We start from the raw sequence: 24,510 nt of genomic DNA, 5'->3' as shown, positions 1-24,510 counted from the left end.
AGGTTGGTAGGAAGGCAGCGACTCCTTCTGGAAGTGACCAGGCTGGTGGGCTGGGCTTTATTCCCCCAAGAGGGGGTGCAGGGCTAGGTACATGGCCTTGTTTTTTTTGCTCGATGAATGAGTGAATAAATTATTTAATAAATATTCATAAGCTTTAGAAATTTTTGAAAAAAGTCTTTATTTTTAATTTAAAAATAAAGCCTTTTGTTTTCAGTTTATATACAGTGTAGAAAATGGATAGAAGCTTAAAGAAAATGAAATTTCCTGTAATTTTTCTATTATATTCTTTGACATCATTTTCTCTATTACTGAAGGATTTTTGAACATTGGCCTGGTAGATTGGAGACATGATTTACACGTTATAGCAACAGCAGCCGCAGGGAGATGGATTATGAGCAGAGAATCCAGTGAACAGGTTGTTGCGATTGTCCAGATAAAAAAGAATGAAGCCCTAAAGTAAGACCTAATGGTAGCTGTTCCCTGGATCAGCATTTGTGAGCTTCTTCCTAAATCAGCCACTCTACTTAGTCAGTCACAGAACACGGAAACAAAGCAGTATGTTCAGGAGATCACTGAGTATTTGTTTGGATAAAAGTTGGCAACTGATTCTGTGTGTGTGTGTGTGTGTGTGAGAGAGAGAGAGAGAGAGATTTGGTGAGAGAACTCTTTAACTAGGATCACAGTAGCTCAGCTGATGCTCAGATTAACCAAGGCGGAGTACAGAAGAAGCGCTTTGGGGAAAAGGATAATTGTATGTTGAGTCTGAAGTGCTTGTAGGATATTCAGGTAGGGATGTACGGTGGTGAGTCTAGACTCGAGGAAGGGGCCTGAGTTCAGAGGTCTCAGTTTCTCTAAGAAGGACAGTCTTTGGGAAGCCAAAAGTTAACATGGTTCAGGGTGGCCCAGATGGGAGGGAGAAAATCTGAAGGCACAGTGGGGTCCGACTGAAAGATCACTCTGGTTCTTCTTAATGGAGCCAGATGGATTTGCAGGGACTAAGTGAAGGAGAGGAGAGACCAGTTAGCTGACGCAGTAACCCAGGCAAAAGAGGTGGGGGGCCAAGCCAGGAGGCAGGCCTCCACGGGGAAGCGGATGGATCCGAGTCACATGGGATTCAGTGGGATGTCTTTAAGACTCAGTCATATTATAGCATGTATCAGAATGTCATCTTTAAGACTGAATAATATCCCATTGTGTGTGTGTATATATATATATATATATATGTATATAACACATTTTGTTTATTCATTCATCTGTAGATGGACATTTGAGTCATTTACACCTTTTGGCTGTTGTGAATTATGCAGCTGTGACCGTGGGTTTGCTTGGTATTAAAATGTTGTGATTATCTGTCACCTTCAGTAGATGATGGTTTTGTTTTACTCATTTTGTTTCTTGTTTAGCATGTAGTAATGCTGCTACTTTGTAGACCCTCAACATTGATAAGTGCATGAAGGACTTAAAATTGATTTACTTTGTTTTTATTTAGCAAATGCTTATAAATTTCCATGCTAAGTGCCTTTAAAAAAATTAACTCTTCTAATTTTACTAAACACCCTGTAAGATATAGAACTACCACTATTCCTTTTTTACAGCGGAGGAAACTGAGGCAGAGTTAGTTTGTGGTAGAGCTGAGATTTGAACCCAACGATCAGGTCGAGGTCTGGACTCTTAGTCACTCAGCTGTGTCGCCTCCCTTGCCCAGCTGGCTGGGCTTGCAGACACATTTGGGTGAGTGGAAGCCATCCATGAGGACTGCAAGAGGAGTCCAGAAAAGAGAGACTTCTCATAAACACTCTTTTATGTCAAAATAGTGCAGGGTGCATTTTCAGTGCAAAGGTGTGTGGCTAGAAGGAAGATCTGAAGATTTAGGGAAAAAACAAAATTGATAAACAAAAAAATCAAAAGCATCCAACCAGCCAAACAAATCTAAACCCACTGTTCATGTATTTGAGAACTGTGGTAGAGATAGAAAAGCGATCCATAGTGCCGTCAGGTGGTTAGATGATGCTCAGAAACACAGCTGGTCAGGGTGTCCCTTCTCTCAAGTAACGCTTTTTCAATAATCTTTCAGGTAATGAGTTGGCACTGTAGTTGTGAAGTCCATAATAAAAGTGCATTAGAAGAAGGGTGGAAGGCAAGCCGTGAGCTATGTAGGGAGGGTGGATAAAGGTGGCCCAGGTATTAGATGTTGCCTCATCACTGAACGGTGCAGCCCACTCCCCAGTTTGCCCCTCTACATGTCAGTCAGAGTCCCTCATCACAATGGAGGGTCAGTCCTATTCCTTAATGGGATACTTGTAGCTCCAAGATGCTTTCTGTCTGCTCCAGAGTACAGATACCCTTTTCCCTCATCTGCGCCCAACCAAGGGGGGGAGGACTCAAGAGGTGCTCAGGTCCAGCGATAACTGCCTGTGTCCGCAGAGCACAGCACAATCAGGAACGCTGTGACCTTGCATCAGTCATCACCGTTTTGTGTCTGGTCCACTGTCATTGCTACTCAGGCTTCCCACCTTTAACCATCTCCTGGCCATTGCAAATTTGCCACCTTTCTTCAGAGAATGTTCCATTTCATTTTCTCTGCTTATGCTGGTGTCAAGCTCTCTGCACAAGGTCACAGTTGTATCTATGTAAGTCTGACTGATGGTTGATCATGATTTCAGGTTCCTCGAGACAAGAGGCTACTGTCTGTAAGCAAAGCAAGCGACAGCCAAGAAGACCAGGATAAGAGGTATGATAATATATATAGGAATATGCCGGACTCTCCAGATAACTCCTTTTTTATGTTTTTGACAATAGTATTAAACTGTAACTTTTGTTCTTGAGAGGATATGAGAGTTAAGAAGCTTAATGTCTGCTCCCTGTCTTTTGGAGCCTGGACCAAAACTGGATTTCTCAGTTGGGAGAGCAAATTGTAGTTTTTGGTTTTGCAATTTGCAGAGGTTCATTAGTGTCTTCCAAGGAGGCTGCAAATCTGAAGAGACAGAGGTGATATACTGGCAAGATAGCCCACTGCTAGTGTGAACTTTTCTGTTAATTCAGTGGCTGTGTAACCGTGATGAGGCTCTTGAGGGAGTGAGACATTTGAAGATGACCTTTGGTAAGGGGGAGAGGAAGGAGGCCAGGCTCATCTCAGTCCAGGGAGGAGCTGGTAGGGAGCCATGGGTGGCAGAGGGCACTGTCAGGGGCAGGAAAGATGTTAGGAGACCATAGGTAACACTCTTTCCCTTCAATCCTGAATTAAGAACCAGTTGAAAAACAAGACACAGATTGAAATTAAAAAGGAAAAAGAAATCAATTTTATTTCTGATGAAGCTAATTAGAGAATGTTATTTTGAACGGGCAATTGTAACGTTATCAGTACTGACTTAGATATGACCTATCATCCAGTCCCAGGCAGGACTTCAGGCCTCCCTGAAGGGACGTATGGCCTGGCCAAGGTGACTGGAGTGTCTGTCCCCTTTCTTTGGCCAAGATGATCCAGACATAAAGGAGGACCCATAAAGGTCTGAACCACCTTGCTCAGCTACTTTTCCCAAGGTAGCTCCCAAACACAACCAATCAAATATATCTCTTCCCCTGCAGAGGAATGGAGAAGCCACAGTGCTTCTGTTGAAGGGTTTTCTACTTGGCAACATAAAGCCAAGAGAAATGAAGTCTCCTACTAAAACAGATGTCAGAATCTCTTCTGCCCTTGATAGGAACTGCTTGTGACCCTGTGATCTTGTCATGTGACTAGCAGTGGAGACCACGCCGCCAGCCAGTGGTATTGTGCTGTGTGTCAACTCCAGGGCATACCCCCAGCAGAAGGTGAAGGCTGTCTGCATAGGATTTGCTGTTCCAAGGGGATCTTCTGGAACTTTATGCTGCTTTGGGGACCCGGGCACTAGTTAGTAGCAGTGATGACAGGGAGTAAGAGGCTGATACTCTTTAGGTCTAATAACTTTTCCTCCATCCAGTCAGTATTGAATAAGTTAAAGAAGTTTAAATCCTACACCGGTAATCACAGAAAGCTTAGGGACGCATGCAGGAGGTGGAGATGGGGAGAGAAATGAATTTAAAATGTGTGCTCTGTATGTATCATAATAGATACAAGCATGTTTTGGTAAAGTATCTTTTAGAGCAACCCTAAAGACCGACAGCTGCCCATTGTACTTTAAAGGCCGTTTTTATGATATATACAGAGTGCCTTAAAAAAGCTGGCAGTGAGGTATAGACAAATTACCTTGTATAGACTAATTATGACTTTGTAGACTTCTGGTTAAATGTAATTTGGAAGGATATCATTTGGTCTGCAGTGTACTCATGAATTAAGGTGCCATGGGCTGGCATAATATCATTACAAATGTTTGTATACAGAAGTCACCACTTTGAAAAGTAATCTCAAGGACATGAGTCCAGTTTTTTGTTGTTTTTTTTTAAGAGTATATTTTCATGCACCATTCTTAGCATTGCATTTTTGCCTCATGTTATAATGTTTGGTTCAATTTTAAATTCTATTGCAAGTGAGTCAGTATCTTACAATTGCTCTTAACTTTGTTCAGATCACCCATTTTTGGGGATGACTTTCAAAGTTCTCTGGCATCAGCTTTTAAAGTCAGTGCTATCTGTAGAGGCACTGTTACACATTATAGGACAGTGCTGAATCTATTATTTCCTTGTCTCGTGGTAAAGAAGATTCAACTATATTGGCATGACTCTATTCATTTGCTTATTTATTTATAAGAATGCCCAAAATATTTTGACTTGTGTTTCTTGTTTAGAATCCAAGTGTTTTACATGAAATACAGACTTAAGAAATTGGGACTGAAATGGACTCTGACAGTAGAGGAGTTGATTAATTTAGAATATTTTGGCCAAGTCAGTAAGACCATGCTTGTGCAAAGCCCAGAAGTGTGAAAAAAGTAGATAATTGCTTTGGTAGCTACTGAACATAGACCAGCCCTTCTACATTCAACTTGCAGGATACTATCCAAAGGGTACTGCATAAAACGAGTTTGAGAGATTCTGGGTTCCAGTTGAACATTTGGAGGAACCCCTGGGGGCCTTTACTGTGTTCATGGCTGTGACCCACCAGGGTGGTCTTCTTGTTGTGGCAATAGCTTTTTTTAAAAAAAATACTGATTTTTATCATGGACTTCTTTCTTGAGGAACATGTATTAACATGCCATGTGATGTTCTAAGCAACAAGGTTTAGAAAATACTGATATAAATGGGTGGTCTGGGTTTTGGCATCATCCGCTCACTGGATTCAGATTAAACGTAATATCTAATTTTCACTGTGCCTTAGACACAGATTCATTGTATTGATTTGGCCACGAAAGCAGGTTATTACTGAAAGCCAGAATGTTTATAGACTCGTGATTTTATTCTTTAAAGGATTCCTTTCTAGAGTGGTTTCTTTAGGTCTGTGACTGACTCAGAGAGGTTCAGGTATTTTTCTGTTGGTTTTGCTCATGAGGAGCCATTTTCTCCCCAAGCTTCCCTTTGAAGTTTTATCTGAAAAATCAAAGCTAAAAATACCAAGCCCTGTTTGAGAGTTAGGCAAGTTCAGAGGCCAGTTGACTTCCTTTACAGAGAGGAGCCAGAGAGCTCAATTCTTAGAAGAACCAATTTTGTTCGAATATTTCTCCTGATGAAAAATGCCTATAAACCCGAGAAAGCCCCTGCTGGCTTAAAAAAAGCAGACACCAGGGACAGGGCTGCATACAAAACATCCATTTTCTTTCTGTCATTCAGGATAATCTATAAATAAGTAAGGGATGGCCTCAAACCTTACTGACTACTAGGACTTTGTTAGTAAAATCATTTTGATGTCAACAGTGCTCATTTAGTAAGAATTTCCTCTTTGCTTCTGCTCTCACTCAAAATCCTGCAGTATAGATGCAAATAGTTCATCCTATCCTGGTAAGAATTAATTTTCTAAATCCTTTTTTTCTCTTTGTACCAGTCAGAAGCTGTGAGATCTGAGAGCTCTTGTCTTACATAAGCCCAGTTACACCACTTCCTTAAGTCCTGATAGTAATTCAATGCTAAGGATATCAGTGAGCTCATGCTTTTTCTCAATTTAGTGAAAATATTTTAATGACAAGTTCTCATAATCTTATTTTTATCTGCAAAGGGTTTAGCCTGCAGAACAGTGAAAACTATTCTTCCCAATCTTCTCCTTCAACCTATTGTTCTGCCCCTATTTTTAAAATTACTGTGAATTTTTTAAAAATTATTTTTAATTGAAAGATAATTGCTTTACCAGTATTTACCAAGACCACAAAACCAGTATTGTATTGGTTTCTATCAAATCCCTGTGTTTTAAAAAAAGGCTATTTAAATTTTTTTCTTTTGAAAGCTTTTAAACATATTCATTAAAAAAATGGTGATATAATGAACCCCCAAAGACCCATTCCATCCTCCAGATTCAGTACTTGATAACTTTTCCTTACACCTATTTATTCTTCACCATTTCTTTCTTTCCCTTTTTTTTGTTTCTTTTTAAAAAATTTTTTATTGCAATAGTATTTAAAATAAGTTCCTGGCTTACTTTATGTCATTTCACCTGTGACATGACATATTTAGAGATCCATATCCATTTGATATGGATCTCTAAATAAACAAGTACTTTTTATTACATAACCTCAAAATCATTATCATATCTAAGTGAATGAACAATACTTCTTTAACATCAGCTAACTTTCAGTTCATATTTGATTGTCTCAAAAATCCCATTGCCTCACAAATATCTCTTTGGCTTTTTAGACTGGGATCCAAACAAGATCTGCTTGTCCTATTTGGTTGTCATGCCTTTTAAATCTCTTAACCTAGAACAAGTCTCCCACCTTTCTTTCTTTTTTCATGCCTCTGACTTATTGAGGAAACCAGGTCAGTAAGATGTGTGATATTCTGGTTTGTGTGATTGTTTCTTTTCAGTGTTGTTTAAATTATTCTTCCAGCTCCCATATAGCCTAAGAACTGGAAGTTAGATATAAAGCTTGGTTTGATTTAGAGTCAGCATTTGTTTTTTGTTGAGCATTTTCTAGGTGGGGCTGATCGCATGTTACCAGGAGGCACATGGAGGTGCTTGTCCTACTTCTAGTGATGGAAAGATCCATTTCATTCCATTGTAAAGTTCACCATCATTTCCCCGCCCCCCCAGTGCATTAGCATCCACTGATTCTTGCTTGCATCAGTTATTAGGAGTTGTGAAATGATGATTTTTCTAATTCTATCCTGTTGCTGGGGGGCGGGTTTCAATACACAGAAACTGTCTTGGCACAAGTGAAGCCCAGAGTAATTTGAGCGGAGGAGAAAACCGAGTTCAGGTCCTGAAGACTGTTCCAGTGAACCTTTGCCTGAATCAAGACCACCTGGAGAATTCCAAGCGGGAGCAGTACAGCACGAACGTCCCCGAGAGCCCAGCCATCATCCCCGTGTCAGGAATCACAGTGGTGAAGGCTGAAGATTTCACCCCGGTTTTCATGACCCCACCTGTGCACTATCCCCGGGGAGAAGGGGAGGAGCAACGCGTGGTTATCTTTGAACAGACTCAGTATGGCGTGCCGTCCATGGCCGGCCATAGCACCTACCTCAAGGACGACCAGCGGAGCACCCCGGACAGCACTTACAGCGAGAGCTTCAAAGACGGAAATGCAGAGGTGAGTCCCTGGCTCTTACTTCAGGAGCCCGAACCGACACCAGAAACCACACCTATCTTTTTTCCTCTGTTTGCTTTAAAAAAAAAAAAGAAAGTAATTATTTCTTTTTGGCTGCACGGGATCTTCATTGCTGCATGCTGGCTCTCTCTGGTTGCGGTGCATCGGCTTCTCATTGCGGTGGGCTCTCTTGTTGAAGAGCACGGGCTTTAGGGGACCCAGGCTTCAGTAGTTGCAGCGAATGGGCTCTATAGCACAGGCTCGATACGTGTGGCCCCCGGACTTAGCTGTTCCACGGCACGTGGGATCTTCCTGGACCGGGGATAGAACTCCTGTCTCCAGCATTGGCAGGTGGATTCTTTACCACTGAGCCCCCCAGAGAAGCCCTTTATTTGCTTTTTATGTGGGATGAGTGGATTCAACTGTGAGTTCATGTTTTGTTTTGTTTTTTTAAACGTTTGCTTCTTTCTTTATAAACAGATTTTATTAAAACATTGGTTGTGTGGAGGAATATTCCCATTTTCCTGACTCTGAGATGACAGATTCCTCTATTGGCTTTAGTTTTAAAATCACATATTTGTGAAGAACAGAGCTGTTTGTGTGGAAGTTTCCTACTTTTTAAAGTTTTCACCTTGACTTCTAGTTTGTAACCTTCCAAATGGCAGCCAAAGGTGTTGCCTGCTCATCATTTTTTAAAAACAAAGCAACTCTTCTTTAAAAACTTATTTATTTTTAATTGAAGGATAATTGCTTTACGATATTGTGTTGGTTCCTGCCATACAGCGGCATGAATCTGCCATAGGGATACATAGCTCCCTTCCCTCTTGAATCTCCCTCCCACCCCACAAGGCCATCACAGAGCACCAGGTTTGAGCTCCCTGAGTCATACAGCAGATTCCCATTGGTTATTTTACATATGGTAGTGTATATGTCGGAGAAGGCAATGGCACCCCACTCCAGTACTCTTGCCTGGAAAGTCCCATGGACGGAGAAGCCTGTTGGGCTGCAGTCCATGGGGTCACCAAGAGTCAGACACGACTGAGCGACTTCACTTTCACTTTTCACTTTCATGCATTGGAGAGGGAAATGGCAACCCACTCCAGTGTTCTTGCCTAGAGAATCCCAGGGACGGGGGAGCCTGGTGGGCTGCCGTCTATGGGGTCGCACAGAGTCGGACACGACTGAAGCGACTTAGCAGCAGCAGCAGCAGCAGCAGCAGCAGCAGCAGTGTATATGTTTCCATGATACTCTCCATTCACCCCACCCTCTCCTTCCCCCACTGTGTCCACAAGTCTGGTCTCTATGTCTCCATCTCCATTCCTGCCCTGCAAATAGGTTTATCAGTACCATCTTTCTAGATTCCATGTATATGTGTTAATATACAATACTTTTTTTCTCTTTCTGACTTACTTCACTCTGTATAATAGGCTCTAGGTTTATCTACCACATTAGAACTGACTCAAATGTGTTCTTTTTATGGCCGTGTAATATTCCATTGTGCGGACGTAACACAGCCTCTCTATCCGTTCATCTGTTGATGGCCATCCGCAGGCGGCTTCCATGCCTTAGCTATTGTAAATAGTGCTGCAGTGAACACTGGGGCACATGTGTCTTTCTCAGTTATGGTTTTCTCAGTGTATATGCCCAGTAGTGGGATTGTTCGGTCTTGTGGTTTTATTTTTATAAAACCAGTTTTATTCCTAGTTTTTTAAGGAATCTCCGTATGCTTCTCCATAGTAGTTTATCAATTGATATTCCCACCAACAGTGAAAGAGGGTTCCATTTTCTCCACACCCGCTCCAGCGTTTATTGTTTATAGATTAAAACAATATAACTCTTTAGAGACCTTGTCTGATGAAAACTCAAGGAAGAATTGGTATTATCAGTAACAAAGTGTGTATATGTATGTGTACTTTGCACCTTGCAGATAGATTCTATGTATTCTTCTCATGTGCCCAAAGAATTTGCAGAAGCAGTTGATCTTTGGTTGCTTGTTTGTTTTAAATTCGCAGGTTTTAAGGGCACAGTTAGAAAATTTTGTTAATTGTATCCAATTGTATAACCAACATCAGAATCAACAGACAGCTTCCTCTTCCTAAAAGTCTGAATTTGGAGCCCTCCCCTCCCCCCTTGCTCATGGCAAACACTCACCTGCCTTCAGTCACTATAGTTTTGCTTTATCTAGAATTTCATATAAATGGAATGACAGAGTATGGAATCTTGTATGTTGTCTTCTTTCATTTAGTATAATATTTTTGAGTTTCATCTATGTTATTGGTTATATTAATAATTTGTTTCTTAAATTGCTGAGTAGTATCCCATGGTGAGCATATATCACAGTTTATTCACCAGTTGGTGGATATTTGTTGCTTCTAGTTTTTGACTATTATAAATAATGCTGCTGTGGACATTCAGGTTTTAATGTGGACGTATGTGTTCATCTCTCTTGGGTACATAACAGTGGCTGGACTCGGTGGATCATCTGGTGAATGTATATGTAGCTTTATATGGGTCATTTGGTAAATGTATGTGAAACACTGTTGTGCAGAGTTTCAAGGTAGCTGTAATATTTTCATTCTCACCAGCATTGCATGAGGATTCCCCTCTTCCACATCCTTGCCCAAGCTTGATACCACCAATCTTTTTAGCTTTACTTTAGTATATATGTGATGTTGTCTCATTATGGTTTAAACCTGCGTTTCTCTAATGTCTAGTGATGTTGAATATTATTCTGTGTGTTTATTTGACCACTCCTATAACTCCTTTTGTGAAATGTCTGTTTCAAATAATTGGCGCAATTTTTAGCTTGGGCTGTTGGTCTTTGTTTTATTAAGTTGTAAGAGTTTCTTAAATTGTGTAACCCTTGATCAGTTATGTTTTGCAACTTGATGGCTACTTTATTTAACTATTCAAACAGCAACAATATTTAATCTTGATAAAGTCCAGTTGATCAATATTTTTCTCTTAGAGTTTATGCTTTTGATATATTGTTTTAAGAAATCTTGGCCTAACCTAATGTCACAAATATTTTCTGTTTTTTCTTTTCCTAAACATTTAATAGTTTTTACCTCTTGAGTGTAGGTTTATGATCCACTCTGAGATAATTTTCATATTGGATACTAGAGAAGTGTTGTCCCATTTTTTTTTTATGTTGACATCCAGTGTTCCCAGAACCACTTGTTAAAAAGGCAGTATTCTCTTCATTTAATTGCCTTGAGATCTTTGTAGAACATCAATTGCTAATACAATTGTGAGTCACCACTCCAGTTTTTGACTTGGTATATGTCATGCTCTTTTTCTTTTTTTAGTTTGTGTCAGCTTCTTCCACATTTCGGAGCAGTGACTCTGCATTTGAGTCACTGGTCACTGACATCTCATTTTGCAGTCCACCTTGGCCGATTAAAGACAACAGCAGGAGAAAACTTGTGGTTTCTTTCTTTCTTAAAGAGGAGTGTGATGGCAGCATACCAAATACTTGCAGCCTGCTGCCCATTTAGTTGCCAATAGGACAAACTTCAGCCACGTGAGGCTGAAATGGTAACCTTAAATAATAATATCTTAAAATAATAAGCATTTGATGAGCACTTACTCTGTGCTGGGCATCATTCTATGTAATATGGACTCATGTAATCCTCCCAAAACTCCACGAGGTGGTACTATTATTGTCATCTCTATTTTCCAAATGAGATGCATAAGGGCAGCTGTGAACATACCACAGTAAGTGGCAGAGATGGGACTTGCCACAAGCTGTTGGTCTCCAGGGCCAATGGCCTTGACCCTTACCTCTATACTCAGAGGCAGCGTGGGGCCTTCTGGTTCCCAGGAGTTCCGTTGCTGAACATAGTGCCTTACCCAGATGCGTTCGTTTTTTAATCTGAGTGTTCTTTATCCATGTCGTTAGCTGTTTCTCATCTTTCATATGACAATGAGAGGGACAAAAGGGGCCAGCTCTCTTCAGCGTTGGTAGGGGCTCACAGTAGACAAGTCACGCTAGCAGCCCTTCCTTCCCTGGCTCGTCATTCCTGAATGCCTGCTGCTTTCTATGAGCTTGGGGAAAGAGCAGAGCGAGACGGGGTAGATTCGCTGTGCTCATCAGGGTTCCATATTTTTGGGGTTCTGGTAGCTTTACATCAAGCATTCAGTGTCCTTGTAGTGACACTGTTATCTTCAGGTTTGCTTCTTTGCTTCCTGTGTGGCTGAAAATCATCCACACGCTTCCTCTCCCCGCTCCCCTCTCCTTCTTATCCTGTGGTTCTGGCGCGAGCGGGGGCCACTTCCTAGCTGCGGTGCATGGGCTTCCCCCTGCAGTATCCTCTCTTGTTGCAGAACACGGGCTCTAGGCGCGCAGGCTTCAGCAGCTTCAGCAGGCTTGGCAGTTGTGGTGCATGGGTTTAGCTGCTCCGAGGGTTGTGGCATCTTCCCAGACCAGGGACTGACCTGTGTGCCCTGCATTGGCAGGTGGGTTCTTAACCACTGGGCTACCAAGGAAGTCCCCCTTCTTCTTTTCTTTTCTTTTTTTTTTTCAAACTGAGCAAGGGATCTTGTAGGGTTTTGGTATTGTTGAATATTTGATTTGCCCTCGAGCAGTCAGGGGTGCTTCTGTAGGGAAAAGCAAATCACTCCACAAAGGAATGTGAGGTGCATACTTTTTCACTAAAGGGTTGCTACTAATGCTTTTCTCACACAGTGCAGAAATATTCCATTAGTCACAGAAGAGTCCATGGATGTGGTCCAATGTCAACGGAACCGTCACCCTATTTGGGGGATGTGTTATCAGTTGTGCTTGTGTTGTAGATAAAGAGGCTTATGAAAGGAAGCTATTGTATTCAGGGTTTTATTTTGAAGTGAAGGAGAAAGCAACTTACCAGAAGCTAAATGTGAAAATTATTTCCATTGAATTTAGTTTAGGTGCTCTCCTAGTCTTGGAAATCAGTGTTTACATTGCATAAGGTATTTCAATGTGATGTAAATTAGTTGAAATAATCTATGGTGATCTTCAGCCATGGCATTGTTAACAAGTTATAAGATTAGGTGATTTCAGAGTGATTTCACTAAGTAAATTTCACTAAGGAAAATTTGTGTAAAACCTAGTACTTCCTTTAGGCAAACTATTAAAATCCCTACTACTTGTTGAATTAGCAAGTTTCATTTGCTATTACAGATGACTTCTTCTCTCTGTATATGTATGTGTATGTGTGTGAGTGTGTGTGTGTGTGTGTGTGTGTGTGTGTGTGTACTGATACCAAGGTAGGGAGCAATTTCGTTCAATTCAAGCCAGTAGCATTAAAAAGTTCTTTAATGAATTTATTTAGCTAATTTGATTTGTATTTTATTCTACATCCTCTTTGTAGTCACATTTGGTAAATATTTGTTTTTTGTTTATACTGGGTGTTAGGCATTTTGCTAAATGTGGGAGTAGAGAGAAGGGGGTGTGCCTTGGTTTCTGTGCTCTAGAAGGTTACTATATAATCTGTGAAGAGACATAACAATAGTTGCTGTTTATTGAGTACTACTGTGTGCCAGGCATTGTGGCTTACACATTTTATTTAATATTTACTATACCACAGTTCTGCAAGGAAGGTATTATTTTTTCCCACTTTACAGATGGAAAAAGCAGATGCAGAGAGCTTATGAATGTGCCAACTGCCACACAGCTAACAAGCAAACAGTCGAGTTGATAAACATAAATCAGGGTAGTGTTAACACCCATCGGGTTTCTAAAGCGAAAGTGAAAGTCGCTCAGTCGTGTCCGACTCATTGCAACCCCATGGACTATACAGTCCATGAAATTCTCCAGGCCAGAATACTGGAGTCGGTAGGCTTTCCCTTCTCCAGGGGATCTTCCCAACCCAGAGATCGAACTCAGGTCTCCCGCATTGCAGGCAGATTCTCATTGCAGGCAGAATTCCCTGCAATTCCCTCATTGCACGGAATTCTCAGATTCCCAGCTGAGCCACAAGGGAAGCCCCAGCAGGTTTCTAGGAAACCTGTAAAACTTGAGAGAGGGAAGAAAGAGTTTTTATAGAAAAGTCATGTGTATTGTCCTTATAAAAATCAAAGAGGAAGAATGAATTTGCTTATTCTATTCTACAATTTTGTGTAAGTCAGTTAACAGAAGTCTAACTAGCTGTAGGAATGAAGAAACTCCAGATCTCAGTGATATGAGACAGTGAAAGTTTATTTCTTGCTAATAATCTTGATACCAGTCTATAGACCCATCTTCTGATCAGGAATCCAGGTTCTCTCCATCGTGTGACGTTACCGTCTCTGTATGTGACTTCAGGGTCACCCTGGCAGGGGAAGAGAGAACATGGAGATGGCACACTGACTTGTAAACACTTTAATCTGAAAGTGGTACTAATCCCCCTGTTCACATTTAACTGACTAGAACTAGTCACATGGTCTCAACTGACTGCAAGAGGGCTGAGAAGTCGATTTCCCATTTAGTCCTCCAATTTGCTCAGGAGTGAGAACCATTGGGTTAGCCAAAAAGTTTATTCAAGTTTTTCCATAATATCTGAAAATATAAAATAAGATCATATATTTCATATATTAAATATTTCATGTAATATATCAATAATAATTTATCATTGTATCAATGTATATAATAATTGATATAATATATAATATATATGCAGATTTCCCCATAATATCTGGAAATTTATAAATATGGAAATACAATATATATTATATTATACAACTTCCCTGGTGGCTCAGATGGTAAAGCTTCTGCCTACGATGTGGGAGACCTGGGTTCAATCCCTGGGTTGGGAAGATCCCCTGGAGAAGGAAATGGCAACCCACTCCAGTATTATATTATATGCTGCTGCTGCTGCTGCTAAGTCACGTCAGTCATGTCCGACTCTGTGTGACCCCATGAACGGCAGACCACCAGGCTCCCCCATCCCTGGGATTCTCCAGGCAAGAACACTGGAGTGGGTTGCCATTTCCTTCTCCAATGCATGAAAATGAAAAGTGAAAGTGAAGTCGCTCAGTCGAGTCCGACTCTTAGCGACCCCATGGACTGTAGCTCACCAGGCTCCTCTGTCCATGAGATTTTCCAGGCAAGAATACTGGAGTGGGGTGCCATTGCCTTCTCCGATTATATTATATACATGTATATAAATATAATATCTTATGGAAAAACCTAATGAACTTTTTGGCCCACCCAATATTTACAGGGAAGATGAGATATCTCTACCTTGTATTTCATTACTTAGCCCCTGGTAAGTTAATTGTCAAATTAATGTAGTTTGCAGAGAATCCTGTGATGAAATCAAAGAATTATTATTTGTCATACCCAACAGACTTATGATGGTTATGTCCATTGATGTCCTGTTCATCTGTAGACTGATACAGAAAGTTACCCTGGATCTAAACACTGTCCAATGTGATTTTTAAATGGTAGTTCATTTCCTCCTCTAACTGAAGAATAAAACCTTCAAAATGTTGATTCAGTTACTAAAATGGATCATGGCTTTGCTTTTGATTAGTGCAACCAGTTTTATTATTTTTTATTTCAAATACTCGAAATAGTGCATGTAGTACCACTAAAACTTCTATCATTTATTATTTTGTTCTTGAACCAAGAAAAATTTTGGAAAATCCTTAGAATACAAGTTTTATGCTTTGGGAAGATTTAGGTTTCTCTGTATGTGCTGTGCTGTGCTGAGTGGCTTCAGTTGTGTCCGACTTTTTGCAACCCTATGGACTGTAACCCGCCTGGCTCCTCTGTCCATGGGTAAGAATACTGGAACTGGTGGCCATGCCCTGCTCTGGGGATCTTCCCAGCCCAGGGCTTGAACCTGTGTCTCTTACATCTCCTGCATCAGCAGGCGGGTTGCTTACTACTAGTGCCCCCTGGGAAGCCCTTAGTTTTCTCTGTTTGTAGTCAAAGTTGATGAGAATTGGATGTCCCATTATTCCGGCTCCTGCTGCTGCTGCTGCTAAGTCACTTCAGTCGTGTCCGACTCTGTGTGACCCCATAGACGGCAGCCCACCAGGCTCCCCCGTCCCTGGGATTCTCCAGGCAAGAACACTGGAGTGGGTTGCCATTTCCTTCTCCAATGCATGAAAGTGAAAAGTGAAAGTGAAGTCGCTCAGTCGTGTCCGACTCTTAGCGACCCCATGGACTGCAGCCTACCAGGCTCCTCCGTCCGTGGGATTTTCCTGGCAAGAGTGCTGGAGTGGGCTGCCATTGTAGGAGCCCTCTATCCAACTCTTGCATAGAATGGATCTGGAAATCCCCTTTCTGTTACAGCTGTTACTTGGCAGCACCATTTGATACTTTGATACTTTACTTGCCTCTTGAAGAAGTTTTTGGCTTTATGCCCATAGCTCAGTTACCATCTATGCCCTGAATACTTTGCACACTTTTTTCTCTAGTCCAGTTATCTCTGCACCCTATACCTTTGTGCTCAACTGCCTGTTTGACTTTGAAAAGTAAAAGTGAAAGCTGCTCAGTCGTGTCCAACTCTTTGTGACCCTATGGACTATAGCCTACCAGGCTCCTCTGTCCATGGAATTCTCCAGACCAGAATACTGGAGTGGGTAGCCATTTCCTTTCCAGGGGATCTTCCCAGCCTAGGGATCGAACCCAGGTTTCCCACATTGCAAGCAGATTCTTTACCATCTGAGCCACCAGGGAAGCCCCTTGTTTGACTTTCCACCTATACAAAACCTGGTTTACAAATTATTTTCCACCCTAGTGGAGTGACACCACTATCTTTCTGGTTTTTGAAGAAACTAGGATTTTTTTTTTTCTGCATACTTGCTCTCTTATCATCCTGGTCTAAGTCATTATCAGTTCTATCAACTTCTCTTTTTTTTTTTTTTTAATATTTTAATACACTTATTTGGCTGGGCCAGGTGTTAGTTGAACTTGGGCCCTTTTTAATTGCATCTAGCAGGATCTTCCAGGTGCGGCATCTGAACTCTTAGTTGCAGCATGTGGGATCTACTTCCCTGACCAGGGATTGAACTCACACCCCCTGCATTGGGAGCACATAGGCTTAGCCACTGACCCACCAGGAAGTCTCCGACTTCACTTTCTTACACCTCTCTGAAATCCTTCCTTTGTCTCCATTCTGCTTCCACCTTACTGACTCAAGCTATCATTATCTCTGGTCTGTAAAACAGTCCCCTTTTGTACACTGTACCTGGAATGGTCTTTTCAAAATTATAATCTGATCATGACACCCTCTTATTGAAATCCCATTGTTTCTAGGATCAAGATCTAAATCTGTAACTGGGTTTCAGGGCCTTGCACGTTCTGTTTCTCCTCCGCCTTTCCCGCCTCCACCTTGCCCATCTTTCCCCCTGGTGCCCTTTGCTCTGAGCTTCATTCAGTTCTATGAGCCTAATATGCTCCTCCTGCCTCAAGACCCCTGTGAATGCTGCTCCATGGTTCAGATCTGTGCTGTGCAGTAGGTACTGTAGTCACTAGCCACGTGCAGCTATTAAAATTGGATAAAATTTAAAATGTAATTCCTCCGTTATCTCCATTCTAAGTGCTCAGTAGACACATGTGGCTAGTGGCTACTGTATTAGACAGTGAAGATATAAAACATTTCCATCTTTGCATAAAGTTCTGTTGAACAGTGTTATTTCTAGAATATTCTTTACTACCTTCCACACCCTTCCTCCTGTGTGACTTTCTTAGGGAAGACCTCCTTGTCCTCTCCTTTCAAGTTCTAGTAAAATCAGTTTTCTTTGAATCTAAGTCCGCCAGCCAGAGACTACCACGAACATATTTGTAGTCACAGTTGCATTTATTTAGTCTGTTTCTGCAGGGGAGCCTTAGAGACAGCTCATAAGAGAGAGTTAGGAGGAGCTCTTGATAGTGTTTGGGCTTGTGCTGGATGAATCTAAGAAGGGATCATGGAAGTGACAACCAGTTCTGGATTGTGTATATCGAGATGTTGGGGGGCGGTCTAGAAACTGGGTGTCTCCGTTGTCATTGTTCAGAAGAGGTAATGAACAAAGCGAGGCTGAGGATATCTTCGCTAGGAAAGCATCAGTCCCACAGGGGGAGGGAGTGTTGCTCACTTGTGTAGCTGTGCTGCTGTCTTCTGGGCTTCTGTTGGGAGCATTGCTTATCTTCTGTTGGTCTTCTCTGTTGTGCCACTGGAAACAGTACATCCTGTTAGAACCATCTAGGCTGGTTGTCATGGGGCTGATTTCTACTTTCTCAGTTGTGATGTACTGTCCTAGAACTCTGTCGCTGTTCCTCAGAGTGTTTGCACATGGTTTATAAATTTTTAAATGAATGATTATTTGGCTAATATTTTTCATCTACTAAACCAGAAGCTTCATGAGAACAGGGCCTGCATCTTTTCTTTTCCACCGTGGTATCCATAGCACCTAGCATGGTGTCTGATACAAAGTAGACGCTCAGTAAATATTTACTGAAAGAGTGGATGAATGAATACATCAATAAGACCTAAAAATTGGTGACTGATTAAAGACATGGAATTATATAGCTGTATCTGATGTACATATAAACTGTGATGTAAGGGTCCACTGCGTTCTAGAGATGGTGGTTGGAAAATAAACCACCATCCTAGAGATACTGGTTAGAGATGGTGGCTGGAAAATAGCTGGGGGTAACCCTTTCTTGGGGATGACAGAGGATGAGATGCACGGATGGCATCACTGACTCAATGGACATGAGTTGGAGCAAACTCCCGGGGATGGTGAAGAATAGAGAAGCCTGGCGTGGGGTCGCAAAGTGTTGGACACAACTTAGCAACTGAACAACACCACCAAACCCTTTCCTGAGAAGGAAATCTTTGAATTACTTGTCAAAGAATGAACATTTATGACAGAGAAATGAGAAGCAAGAAGGTTGTTTCTTAGAGAGACTAGAAAAAAGGCCACAGTGGAAGGTCCAAATGTATGTGATCCACCAAGTACTTTTTATTCAAAGTTCTGTTATATTCACTTTAGGATCAAGAGTTAGCGCTTTTGTGCATCTGCTTGAAAAGGTTCTAAAATGTAGTAAAATGCATCCAACTTGCACTAAATATACAACAACTGATGTCTGTGAACCCAAACCTCCTCATGTGTAATATTATGACTTCGAGTTTCCTCTGCAGACTCAGTCTTAACAATGTTGCGATAATGAAGATCTCAGAGAAGGGCACCGGATATGGTCAAGTGGTCACTACAGAACAGAATTTAATACAGGTAGATAGAGCTCGCCACATTCCAGGAACTGTTCTTACTAGTTCACCGCTAATAATGCAGTTCATTCTCATCACTACCGCTATGCATTTTCCAGCTGAAGAAAATATGGCGCTTGCCCCAGTCTACACGGCAACAGGGCAAAGAACTAGAACCTGACTCTAGACAGTCTTGCTCCTGAAACTATGCTCCTAACACTCTCAATAAGGCTTATGATATGCTGCGTGGCCTCCCTGTATTCAGTGTTCCATTAACTCAGAATTCGTGACTTTTGGAGTAGTGCTGGAGATAAGAAAATAGAAGAGATGTTTAAACGTTTGAGGAAACAGTTTCCAGTACCTGAAAGCATGTTAGGAGTACCTGTGAATGTGTGAAGAAAAGTACAAATACATTTTATGTTGAATATAATTGTCAATGTGCAGGTACTATGTCAGTTCTGTACACAAATGGTAACTATTTTCACTGTAGTTGAAAACACGATGCCAAAAAAATGTGTAATTTTCCTTTCTAAAACAAGGAAAAGACAATTTGGATACCTTTGCCACTTTGGTGTGGGGCGGGGAGCATAATGACTCACCTATTGGTTTTAATTTTGATGACCTTTTATATTTTGCAGAAATTTCGGAGTGCTTCAGTTGGGGCTGAGGAGTACATGTACGATCAGACATCAAGGTAGGTTTCCAGGAGATGCCCCTAGACACTGATGCACCAATAACTGTTTAAATGTATCTTCAAGTTATACTTCTGCACCTTTAAAATAAAATCTTCTTCTCTGCACAATGACTTCTAAATTATTATTTCCAATCTTGATCAGTTTTCTGAGGCCCATATTCTTTTCTTTGTCCTTTAGTTGGCTAGATATCCCTTATTAGGTGTTCCTCTGAACATCAGACACTTGGGCCTCCAACACAACATGTACATAATGGGACTCTCTTTTTTTCTCCCCTTTTCCCCTTCCTTTTTGACTTCTTTCACATCTGTCCTTCCACTTGTATTCCCTCTTTTTAAAAATTAATTAATTCTGTTTTTTGGCTGTGCTGGCTCTTCATTGCTGGGTACAGTCTTTCTCTAGTTTTGGCTAGCAGGGCCTACTCTCTAGTTGCCGTGTATGGACTTCTCATTGTGGTGGCTTCTCTTGTTGTGGAACACAGGCTGTAGGTGCATGGACTTCAGGAGTTGCAGGGCACAGGCTTCCTTGCCCTATGGCATGTGGGATCTTCCTGGACCAGGGATAGAGCCCATGTCTTCTGCACTGGCCGGCAGATTCTTAACCACTGGACCACCAGGAAGTCCTGCTTTTGTTTCTTGTTATGCGTAATGATGTAGCCATCCTCCTAGCCACACACTCCAGAGGTGCCTGAAGACAGGAGAGAAGGGCGTAAATGAATGAATCTCTCCCATTTGCAAATCTTACCAGCGATTTCACCATTTCAGATAGAATAAAACACAAATTCCTGATGAAGGTGGTTAGAGCCCTGCATGCCTTGTAAACCTCCTCTCCCACTGTGTTTCTTGACCCTTTACTTTTATATGTATGACCCTCTTTTCTTCTGTCTGTTTTCTCTTAAAGTCTTTCTGCTCCTTCAGGGTCTTGTTCCAACCTCAGGCTCCCCAGTCATCCTCTCCAGATTGTTCCAGACAGAAATTGGCTGTGCAGTGGTGGCGGCGAAGGGTAGGGAAAAGGCAGAGAAGAAAGTTTCGAATCAACTTCTAAAATATGGAAAGGCATGGGTAATTTACATGCTATCCGTCCAGATAACCATGCAACCAGCTATTGGGCCATTAAAAAGAGCACTGACCTACCATTTTCCTGCCCTGTTTTCGCTTTCTGCTGCTGTCATTGTCCCCTAGAGTGAGTGATTTTCTCAGCCTCTTCTCAGCTGTGAAATGAATAAGGTGGTTCTTATCTTGTGCTGCGGATCAGCCTGGGGGACGTGAATCATTTGTGTTCATATGTGCTTTTATCTGGGGAGAAAGTTCACAGCTTTCTTCATGTTTTTCAAGCAGGGATTCCTAATATCCTGTCTAGGTCTCAGATTTTCTGATTCAGTGGTTATCTCAAAATTGCTTTTTCCAGGCAAAATGACAGTGGAATAGATTCTATCTTGAATGATTTATATCCCACCTTATTCTAAGATGCATATTCTGGAATTCACTTGTTTATCAGCTTTAACCTAAGATTTTTTTTATCAAATAAGAGAAATATTATTTTGTCCTTCAGATTTATTTTTCATTATATAAGCTAAAAGATATGAAACATTACAGAAATATTCAACATAGAAAGCAAGAGTCCCCCGTAATCTTATAGGTAGATCATTTTAGGAAGCAAACTTTGAATCTTTTTGTACCTAGTCTTTCACAGACTGTGAAATTTAAAGGGCTAAAAAAATAGACACAGTGAAGAGTTTCTGATGATCCAGAAAACAGACAAAGCATTTGCAATTGGATCATCATCTCTGCCATCCTGCAGGGTGGCAGAAATAAATATTCTGAATGAGCATCTTAAATAAAAAAGATGGTGGTTCATATTTGTTGCTCATTTTAAACAATGGCTATGTTTTTCAAAGTTGGGAAAATCAGTGTTTTCATTTTAAAGTTAAATTATATTTGTCAAATATTAGGGAAATTATTAAGAGCAGGGATCTGCAAACTTTTTTTCTGTAATAGGCTAGATATTAAGTATTTTAGTTTTAGAGAATTACACAGTCTTTGTCGCAACTACTCAGCCGGGCTATGGCAGTGCAAAAGCGGCCGTGAGGAGATAAAAACAGATGAGGGTAGCTGTGGGCCAGTAAAACTTTATTTACAAAAACAGCCAGCCAACTGGCTCTAGCCCAGGGACCATTGTTTGCAACCTCCTGCTTTAGAGCAGTAACCCTGTCATGAGTTCTTCTGCAGGCTTAGAAAACAAGACCCCCAAATCAAAAAATAATCCCTATTATGAAACTAGATTCCCTAGAGGTTTCAGTAATGGTGTTAAGTTCTAGATTTTTATATTCTGAGATATTTTAAAGTGGGATATAGTTATGTGCAACACCTCAGTTAGACAAAAGAAGGTTAAGTATATGGATCAATTGAACAAATGTACTCACACCTATGGCTTATTGCTAGCATGAAAGAAGCAAGTCCTGTCTAAGTTCAGGCATTGCAAAGTGCCAGCTAAAACCTAACAGAGGCTCCCCTGGCCCTGCCTGGCTCAGTGGGATGGGCATGCCGTGGACTTTCTCCCTTCTTAACCATCTGGTTTATGGGCCGCTAATAGAAATGTTATGTGTCCTGTACTAGCAGTGACCTTTGGTATAGTCTCATCTCTTTTGCCATATGCTGTGTTTTGTCTGTGAAATGGAGTAAACGTTGGTTAATGTTCATACAAAATGTTATCCTTGTGAAATTGATCTTAAAGGCAGAAATGTCTGAGTGAATCTGACCACTATTTGCTTTCTGTTCACAGTGGCACGTTTCAGTACACCCTGGAAGCCACCAAATCTCTCCGTCAGAAGCAAGGGGAGGGCCCGATGACCTACCTCAACAAGGGACAGTTCTATGCCATCACGCTCAGTGAGACGGGGGACAATAAGTGCTTCCGACACCCCATCAGCAAAGTCAGGGTAGGAGCCTCATTTCTCAAATAAAGCATGGAGGGATCAGATGAAAGCATTGTTAGTTACCAGCCTTGTGGAAGGATGTGGAAAAAAATTCCAAAGTAAATAATTCTAGAACAAATGTCAGAATTGGGGCACAAGAACTTATTGGCTTGCAGTTTATCATTTTAATCAGTAACCAATAAACCCCAGGGAACAGACATGGTGGGAACATGCTTTCTGACTGTATCCAAGGAATTTTCTCAGCTTCATTCATTGCCCACGTGGTATCTAGTTACTATCATTATTGTTTTCAATCAGATGATGTTCATTTTTCCAGTAAGCATATCTGTGGGTGGGACAGAGCTGGGCTTTCTTCTGTAAAAGAGGGTGCAATTCATATGTGTCCCTAGGCCCTGTGCAGCCCTGCTTAAAAGCCTCCTGCAGCCCAGTGCTTACTAACGAGTCAAGGGGTCCAGTTCAGTCGCTCAGTTGTGTCTGACTCTTTGCGACCCCATGGACTGCAGCACTCCAGGCCTCTCCTGGAGCTTACTCAAACTCATGTCCATCGAGTCAGTGATGCCATCCAACCATCTCATCCTCCGTTGTCCCCTTCCCCTCCTGCCTTCAATCTTTCCCAGCATCAGGGTCTTTTCAAATGAGTCAGTTCTTCTCATCAGGTGGCCAAAGTATTGGAGTTTCAGCTTCAGCATCAGTCTTTGCAATGAATATTCAGGACTGATTTCCTTTAGGATTGATTGGTTGGGTCTCCTTACAGTCTAAGGGACTCTCAAAGAGTCTTCTGCAACACCACTGTTCAAAAGCATCAATTCTTTGGAGCTCAGCTTTCTTTATAGTCCTACTCTCACATCCATACATGACTACTGGAAAAACCGTAGCTTTGACTAGATGGACCTTTGTTGGCAAAGTAATGTCTCTGCTTTTTAATATGCTCTCTAGGTTGGTCATGGCTTTTCTTCCAAGGAGCAAGCATCTTTTAATTTCATGGCTACAGTCACCATCTGCAGTGATTTTTGGAGCCCCTCAAAATAAAGTCTGTCACTGTTTCCATTGTTTCCCCATCTATTTGTCATGAAGTGATGGGACTGGATGCCATGATCTTAGTTTTCTGAATGTTGAGTTTTAAGCCAACTTTTTCATTCTTTTTCACTTTTATCAGGTCCACCATAGTTTGGTCTCAGGTCAAACAAAAGGGAGGGAACACAGCCCCGCCCATCAACAGAAAATTGGATTAAAGATTTACTGAGCATGGCCCCGCCCATCACAATAAGACCCAGTTTTCCCCACAGTCATTCTCTCCCATCAGGAAGCTTCCATAAGCCTCTTATCCTTATCCCTCAGAGGGCAGACAGAATGAAAACCAGAATCACAGAAAACTAATCAAACTGATCACATGGACCACAGCCTGGTGTAAGTCAGTGAAACTATGAGCCATGCCATGTAGGGCCACCCAACATGGGTCATGGTGGAGAGTTCCGACAAAACATGCTCCACTGGAGAACGGAATGGCAAACCACTTCAGTATTCTTGCCTTGAGAACCCCACGAACAGTATGAAAAGTCAAGGAGTGGGCATGATATGATCCCTATCTGGAGTGACTTGAAAGAATTTTCACATCCATGAGGGTTAGTTCTATTTGTGGGAAATGAAACTGTCTTGGAAGTCCGCCAGCTTCTGGCATTCTTAAGCCTGCCAAGAAGGGCGGGAACTGGTAATGCTTCTCTACTGAAAAGGAAAATTATATACACAAGAGCTCTGAGAAGAGGTTGAAGGACTTTCCTGCCCTGTTGTAAAATGATTTATGCTGCTGTGTACGTGCCTCCTTATTTTATCATAACTGCCTCCTCCTAAGCTGCTTCTTCAGTACACTGAGAAAGGAATGCTGTGCTCTGCTGGGCCCAGTTCACCCCATCTCAAATTCCCATGCAAAGGGTAAAACATGGGGTCGCAGAGAAAAGCATATCTGGGCACCTGCTGGTTGACTTGCCTGTTACTAGCTTTAGGTAAAATCATTACAGTGGCGTGCTCTTGAGTCAGCCAGGTTTTATGACATTGTTTCCCTGAGAAAGGCAAGGAAG

The 24,510-nt window shown here is 41.6% G+C and overlaps 1 protein-coding gene across 1 annotated transcript in view; it reads left to right on the top strand.

Annotated features, from left to right (window-relative positions):
• GRHL2 (grainyhead like transcription factor 2) overlaps nucleotides 1-24,510 on the top strand; it is a 125,481-nt gene that overhangs the window by 6,938 nt on the left and 94,033 nt on the right. Inside the window, exons 2-5 of the mRNA XM_052651829.1 lie at nucleotides 2,664-2,731; nucleotides 7,256-7,649; nucleotides 19,447-19,502; nucleotides 22,282-22,438. Of these exons, the coding sequence (XP_052507789.1) occupies nucleotides 2,664-2,731; nucleotides 7,256-7,649; nucleotides 19,447-19,502; nucleotides 22,282-22,438 (675 nt within the window). The remainder of the gene's footprint in view (nucleotides 1-2,663; nucleotides 2,732-7,255; nucleotides 7,650-19,446; nucleotides 19,503-22,281; nucleotides 22,439-24,510) is intronic.

This window comes from Budorcas taxicolor, chromosome 14, assembly GCF_023091745.1.
Source record: "Budorcas taxicolor isolate Tak-1 chromosome 14, Takin1.1, whole genome shotgun sequence".
NCBI classification, from domain to species: domain Eukaryota; kingdom Metazoa; phylum Chordata; class Mammalia; order Artiodactyla; family Bovidae; genus Budorcas; species Budorcas taxicolor.
The sequence above is the reverse complement of the archived record's forward strand: the minus strand, read 5'-3'. Positions and strand labels throughout refer to the sequence as shown.